Source organism: Solanum stenotomum, chromosome 1 (assembly GCF_019186545.1).
Source record: "Solanum stenotomum isolate F172 chromosome 1, ASM1918654v1, whole genome shotgun sequence".
In the NCBI taxonomy this organism is placed as follows: Eukaryota; Viridiplantae; Streptophyta; class Magnoliopsida; order Solanales; family Solanaceae; genus Solanum; species Solanum stenotomum.
The window spans coordinates 36,316,885-36,324,788 of record NC_064282.1 but is presented as its reverse complement, the minus strand read 5'-3'; the positions used below and the strand labels follow the sequence as shown (position 1 = coordinate 36,324,788).

At 39.1% G+C, this 7,904-nt stretch overlaps 1 protein-coding gene across 1 annotated transcript; it reads left to right on the top strand.

Annotated features, from left to right (window-relative positions):
• Window positions 1–892: 892 nt before the first annotated feature.
• On the top strand, window positions 893–1,409 carry LOC125849797 (ethylene-responsive transcription factor ERF020-like). Its single transcript, XM_049529772.1, has one exon. It carries the CDS (start codon window positions 923–925, stop codon window positions 1,313–1,315), a length of 393 nt encoding a protein of 130 aa, XP_049385729.1. The 5' UTR covers window positions 893–922; the 3' UTR covers window positions 1,316–1,409.
• The last annotated feature ends 6,495 nt before the right edge of the window (window positions 1,410–7,904 follow it).

Here is a 7,904-nt window from a genome sequence, read left to right as displayed (position 1 = left end):
TACAATTGACTCACAAATAAGACTTCAACTCTAGAAGATAACAAGCCACAATATTCCATATTTTGTCCTTAAGATTATTTTATTTTTTAAAATTGTGGCGAATAGCTAAATGAGCATCAGAAATAGAATTTCCAAATTATAAGATTGGTCAACTCTTAAACTCCAAAATAATACTTCTACAAAAATAATGTAAAAGCAACATAAATTGAAAAACGAAATATCCGATTTAATTAATAGGAAGACATGCTTTAAATGATACACTTCCGTCATTATTTACGTATCAAATTTTGACTTGACATACCTATTAACAAAAATAAATTAATAAAGTGAGTTTACCATTTTAATCATACTAATGAAAGAGTCTCAAACATATTTATTCATTACATTTTCAAAGACATTAACTTAATGTTAATATATTGAAGGTATAATAAAAAAAATAAATTGTCTATACTTGATTTGTCAGAAATAACAATTAAAAAAATAAAATAAAAAAATATTTGACAAGTAAATAGGGACGGAGGGAGTAATACATCAAATAACTTGATGTTAATTCGATAATAATTTAAATCCCATTCATTATTATAAAGCATCCATAAACCGAATAGTATTGCATGTTTTAAATGATACATCAAATAAATTGTCAAGGCATCAAATTTCAATCATATCATGAAGATATTTTTGAGCCTCTTTGTAGCAATTTAGTCCCCCTTGAATGGATCAAAAGCTAGTCCGTAGTGCTTCAACCTATTTTAATTTGACCATTGACCTGAGTGGTTATTCTATGTCCACACACTCCACATGCATGAGGCCTAAGGGGTTGACTTGCACAATCTTCAACCTATAAATAACCAACACTATTTTTATTTATTTTTGTCAAAGGCAACACAACAGTCAGCAAGCATAAGAGTAATTAGGAAGAAAGATGAGTTCAGGTGCAAAATACAGAGGGATTCGGAGGAGAAAATGGGGGAAATGGGTGTCGGAAATTCGAGTTCCAGGTAGTAGTGAACGGCTTTGGCTAGGTACTTACACTAGCCCTGAAGCTGCAGCTACAGCACATGACATAGCCTATTATTGTCTCCGTCCAGAATCATCGTCTTTACATAAATTAAACTTCCCTTCCATGTTACCGCCTAATGTTCAACCTGGAATGTCACCAACATCTGTACAAAAAGTTGCCTCTGATGCTGCCATGGCTATTGATGCTCAGTTTCTTACAACACCAACACCTGCTGATCAACAACATCGTCAAACTGTTGATAATTATCGGCAAAATCAAGATCTCAACATTTCTGTTGAAGATTATCAATATTGATGTGTGAAGCACAGCACAACTTTACTCGATCAATTTTTAATACCTTTTTTGCTTGTACATGTACTCAAGTTTGGTTCGATTTCATGAATTTTGATGATGTTCAGTAATTGGACGGATTGAGTTTTGACACAAAACTTTATTACACAAATTTATTTCAATGACCTAACAATTCTTATACACATAATGAACGCAAATATAAAGTTACTGGATTAACGTAAACCTATAACCATTGCAATAGGTACTCCCTTACACAGAGGAGCCTCCTTGCACCCCCCACTCTGCCCCTGTCCGAAAGAGCTTCTTTAATCTTTACTAGGCTTAATCAAAACTACATCAGTTATCAAGCTGCTCTTGCTGTGCTCTGCTTCATCTAAAGGGAAAAAAAGTAGTAGTAAAAGCAGTAACAACGACACAAAAGCTAAGCTCGAGAATAGAAAATATAATTGCGTAAAGAAACATTCTTCAACATATAAAGAAGGAAAATGTCATACCAGCCCGGATATTTCATGTACGGATCTCCACGACATTCCCCCCGCACAATCAACTTGGAAAACCCTTCCTCTGAGCTTCCGGATGCCGGAGCCTTAACCCAGAAGTCATAAACAAACATTGTAATGTGATGGACATAATATATTACCCACAAGTTACCAAAAAAATTAGTAATACATATTTAAATGAACTGAAGTTGAGATCCTAATAAATGACAAGGAAAATATATAGTAGTAATAATTTCACATCTTCGAACAATCTTAACTCTGCAAAAAATTAACCCATAACTATAAAATTTACAGCGCTATGTAGCTTATTCCAATAACCTTGTAATTGTATCAGTTGCTAGATATAGAAATTAAAACTGGTAAAAGGTAACAACTGCTTTGAAATGGAAAACATGTGTAGCATCTATGCTGTGTGTTCCATCCTGCTCGGAAAATAAATTCATGTAAGCTTTACACATTGAAACACCTACAACGTGTGTTTCATGCTGCTTAGAAAGGAAATTTTCCTCAAAATTCCAATCAACTGATTTATTGAGCAACTCTTGGGTAAACTATTAAATGAAAGAATGACTGTTTTCTGCCTAAACAAATTCAAACGTGTTCATCTATGAAGTAGCAGTGTGTTGGAAGAGTCAGATAATATCAATTCCACAACGAGAAGAGAGTCTTACTTCCGTTTCTTCTTTCCATTGCATATCTACACCTTCCTCCAATCCATCGTGAGTTTTCCCCTTGTTATTTCAGGCCCTATCCATCTGTGTGTTGGTATCGTGATCCCAACTTCATCCTTCATCTCTAACCTCTGGGTCTCGTAAAAGTTTATAACTATGGCTTTTGCTGCCTGTTCAAGCCAAAAAGGAAAAAGAAAGCAACTGAAAAGAAGCATACGACCAAAATTATGTCATTCTTAAGGTGTACTATGAACATTGACAAAAGGAAGAGTCTCAAGAATGTTAAATCAGAAGGCAGAACAAATGTAATTTAAAGGTCTATATGGTGTTCAATACTTACAGAGTATAAGCTCATTCGTAGCAACGGTAACCAGGTCTCCACTGATGCATTCACGATGACTCGGCCTCTGGTTTGCCGCAGGTAAGGTAGAGCTATGTAGGTCGGATACACGTTACCCCAGAAATTACAAATACATTTTTCAAAAGACAGTTTTAGTTGACTAAATCCCTGCATAGTTACGGCCTCCTCATAATGCACAACCGGAGGGAGTAACATTATAAGGTAATGAGAGGGTGGTTAAGGGGAAGGGTTCATAAGTTAATAAAGGAAGAAATGTTGTTGATCACATTGTAAAACGTGATTATTATTTTTACAATTGGTAATTTCCTATGCTTTAGGGTCAGTCAAAATAAGTTGGAATTTACATATAATTTCAGGCATCAGGTTGTCATCATATATAACCCATTTGGTTTGTGATCTCTGATATATATGACAAGTATTTTAATAGATTTGTCAATTTTCTGCTGAATGCCTGTCAAAGTGAGAGTCTTTCCATTATATAGAGAAAATAAAAATTAAACATCCCTAAAGATCCACCATTCCTATCCCTAAAGATCAGCTATTCTATCTCTTCAAATCTGCTATTCAATCCCTCTAAATCTCCCTTGCTATCCCTCCAAATCAGCTATTCTATCACAATATTAATTCCTTTGATTCTACAACAAATGTTTATGATCATGCTAATTTATCTCACTATATAATTACATTAATATATACAATCATGTAGTTGTCCATCATGCTAACACCCCCCCTCAAATTGATGCTGGTGGATCAAGAAGCATCAATTTGCCTACTAGAAACTGATGGCGTTGCCGTGCCATGGATTTTGTAAACGCATCAGCTATTTGAAGATCACTGGACATATGTGGAAGAGTAATGACTCATTTATCTACAACTTCTCGTATATAATGACAATCCACTTCGATGTGTTTGGTCCTCTCATGAAAAACTGAATTAGTAGCAATCTGAATAACATTTGTATTGTCAGTGTGGAAAGGAGTAGGATGAGATTGAGGAAATCCAATCTCAGCAAGTAATCCACGAAGCCATACAACCTTGGAGCAAGCAGTAGACATGGATCGATATTCAGCCTATGTTGAAAATTTTGATACACGATCTTGCTTTTTACTCTTCCAAGATATCAATGACTCTCCAAGAAACATGCACCAACCAGAGACTGAACGACGAGTATCAGGACATCCCGCCCAATCAAAATCACTAAAAGCGTTAAGACAAATAGGAGAATCACTTGGAAAGAACAATCCACGAGTAGATGTTCCTACAAGATACCGAATGATGCGACGAACAGCCACCAAGTGGAGATGACGGGGAGCTTGCATAAATTGACTAACTAGTTAAATTGCAAAAGAGATATCAGGCCGAGTAATAGTAAGGTAATTTAGACTCCCAACTAATTGTCGAAATATAGTTGGATCAGGAAGAATATCATCTTCCTCACGACAATACTTCACATTCAATTCCAATGGAGTATATACGGAGGAGGAATCTTGAAGACCAACCAAAGAAATCAGATCCTGAGTATATTTGTGTTGGTTTAGAAGCACACTTGAAGCAACATTATGAACTCCCAAATCCAAAAAATAAGTAAGAGTACTAAGATCTTTCATATGAAAAGAATCTTTAAGCTGCTGTTGGTGGATAGTGATTAGTGAAGAATCAGTTCCTGTGATAATAATGCCATCTACATTCACCAAAAGAAGAACACAACCTGTAGAGGTTTTCCGAAGAAACAAATATGAGTCATATTTGCTCTGCGCAAAAGAAAATTGTAGCAAAGTAGACCGAAACTTATCAAACCAAGCTCTTGGAGCTTGTTTTAATCCATAAACAGATTGCTTCAACTTGCATACATCTGATCTAGGCGATGAGAACAAACCAGGTGGAGGTTTCATATAAATATGTTCTTTAAGATCACCCTGAAGAAAAGCATTTTTGACATCAATTTGATAAAAAGACCAGTTTTGTGAAGCAGCAATGGCAATAATAGTTCGCATTATAGTCATTTTGGCTACGGGTGCAAAAGTCTCCTCATAGTCAACCCCATACTCTTGTCTGTTACCAAGAACAACCAATTGAGCTTTGTACCGATCAAGAGTTCCATTAGAATGAAGTTTGATTGAATAAACCCATTTACATCCAATAGGGCAGACATTTGAAGGACATGAAACAATGTCCCATGTGCCATTTTCTTTAAGAGCCAAAAGTTCTTCCTCCATTGCTTTCTGCAAACATTCATGCTTGGAAGCTTGTGAGTAACAAGATGGAACATATATGTTGGATAAAGTAGAGGAAAATCCATACCAATTTGGAGTACGAGATACTCTGGTAGATCGCTGAGTAGGCTCAAGAGGACCGGGTTTTGAAGAATTCTCAGATTCTAGTTGTGGTACAGTTTCAGGCGGCGGATCAGTGTTGGGATAGGATAAAGTTGGTCGACGTCGTTCATACACAAATCCAAGTTTGAACCTCTTAAAAGAAGATGATAAATCCTCAAAAGTAGGAAGAAGAGGAGAAGCAGAAGATGAATCTACAATCGTAGGAAAGAAATATTGATTCTCAAAGAAAACAACATTTCTAGAAATATGAAATTTATTAGAAGATGGATCATAGCAAATAAAACCTTTTTGTGAAGTACTATAACCCATACAAGCACATTTAGTAGACTGTACAGAAAGTTTATTACGCTGCGAAGGAGGCAAATGTACAAAACAAACACAACCAAATGTATGAAATTCACTATGGTTAGGATTTTAGTGATAAAGATGACTTAGGGTTCCTAATTTGTTGTGCAATTCATGTGAATTTAGTAATCAGAACCCTTAGAATGACGAACTAGCATAATTTCTGTTGAAATGCAAGATTAGATTAGGTGACATTGTTAAAATTGGTCAAATTAGGGTTAACATGAAGGATGCCTGAAACCTAGCACAGATCCCATCCATGAGACCATGTCTACGGACCGTAGATCAGGTCCGTGGTTGGTGGTACATGAAAATTTCACCAAGTATGGAACCACGGAAGTGGACTACGGTCCGTAGATCAATCTATGGATCGTTCTGCACATTCATGGTTCCCATCAGAGATCAACTTTTTGGTACCTCTGATCTACGAAAGGGATCCATGGACTGTAGGTCACCCTACAGATCATAGATGCCCACCGTAGGTGGCCATTGAAGCCACTGTCTGAATTTTTTTCTATTTTTCGTTTCTGTTCGTTCTTAGTTCTAAAATCTTTTCAAGTGTGTTATGATTTTATTTTGGTACTAATTAGACATCCACAGGTACCATGGAGCCTAAGAAGTGAGTGACTTACTCCAAAAGGGGCAAATCAAAATCTGTGCAGCCTACTTTTAGGTTGATTGATGAAGACACGGACACAGAAAATGATCTAGCATATGTTCCACCAGCCACGAAGACATCCCCTACTGCACCTCGGGCTACCGGAAATACATCCCGGCAGGTGGTCACCGACGTAGTCACTGTCTCCCAGTCTGATGAGTAGAACACACTGATCGGGTCACCGGTTGGTTCTGCTTCCAGTTCTGAGGCTGGTTCTACTTCCGGCTCAGAGTTCGCCTCTGAGCCTGCCCATGCTTTAGACTTCGATTCTGGATCCAACACAGGCTTAGGGTCACATGACAAAGCTGCCTCGTCTGATGAGGGCACTAGTTCGGCAGAAGTCCTGGTGCCACGAAGCTACGACCCTGATCTGGTGGCTGGGGAGCCAAACAGATCGTGTGTTGAGGGGCAATGGAAAATCTATCGGGATGCCAGGATGCGGAATAAGAAAGAGAAAATGGCTCGACTTATTACTTAAGAGAGCAGAGTCCTCACGGGGAGTTTACACACTATTCCCGACATCCACCGGCTTTTTCAGCTTCACAAGTGCGATTGGATGGCTCGAGACCCCGGGACTTATAGTGAGGAGATTGTGCGGGAGTTCTATGCCTCATATGCTGCCACTCTCCGAGGTTCGATTGACAAGAGGTCCAATCCCACAACCCAGGACCCTCTCACTACTACTATGGTCCGAGATTTTACAGTGGACATATCACATATCACCATCAACCGATTCCTCTATGGCCCTGTCCCTGATCACACTGGGGCACTCAACACGACCGAATTTGATTACAGATGGGATGTTGTGAGGATTGGAGCCTTCACGCGTAATGGCAAATAAAGGAAGATTGTCTTACTGTGGTTGGCCAGACACATAGCTGCAGATGGAGAGCGTACGGAGTGGGTTAGCTCACCACGTTTGGGTATTCGGAAGGCTACCTTGAATTTGGAAGCCAAGTTTTTTTGGTTGCTGGTGCGAAATAGAGTGTCGCCCACAAAGGCCGACAATACACTTACATGGGATANGATTGACAAGAGGTCCAATCCCACAACCCAGGACCCTCTCACTACTACTATGGTCCGAGATTTTACAGTGGACATATCACATATCACCATCAACCGATTCCTCTATGGCCCTGTCCCTGATCACACTGGGGCACTCAACACGACCGAATTTGATTACAGATGGGATGTTGTGATGATTAGAGCCTTCACGCGTAATGGCGAACAGAGGAAGGTTGTCTTAATGTGGTTGGCCAGACATATAGCTGCAGATGGAGAGCGTGCGGAGTGGGTTAGCTCACCACGTTTGGGTATTCGGAAGGCCACCTTGAATTTGGTAGCCAAGTTTTTTTGGTTGCTGGTGCGAAAAAGAGTGTCGCCCACAAAGGCCGACAATGCACTTACATGGGATAGAGTAGTAATGGTGGCAGTATTAGTAGTTGGGTTCGAGATCGACTTCGCTCGCGTGTTGCTGACAGAGATTCCTGAGAGGGTATTCAAGACCTCCACTACTTACCCTTTTCCGTGCCTCATTTTTCAACTATGCAGAGACTCTGGCGTGCCGATCTGGCATTGTGACAAATTGATATAGGCAACGGGGACCCTAGATATTGGCTTGATTCAGGATGACGCAAATGTGGCAGCACCTCACAGAGGGCCGCTGATCGATGTGCCATTGGGTACTTATTTAGTAGCTGTTGTGGAGCAGATGCAGGGTG

Excerpts from the sequence above, each read along its gene's own strand:
- LOC125849797 (XM_049529772.1), top strand. The coding sequence starts at position 923 with ATGAGTTCAGGTGCAAAATACAGAGGGATTCGGAGGAGAAAATGGGGG.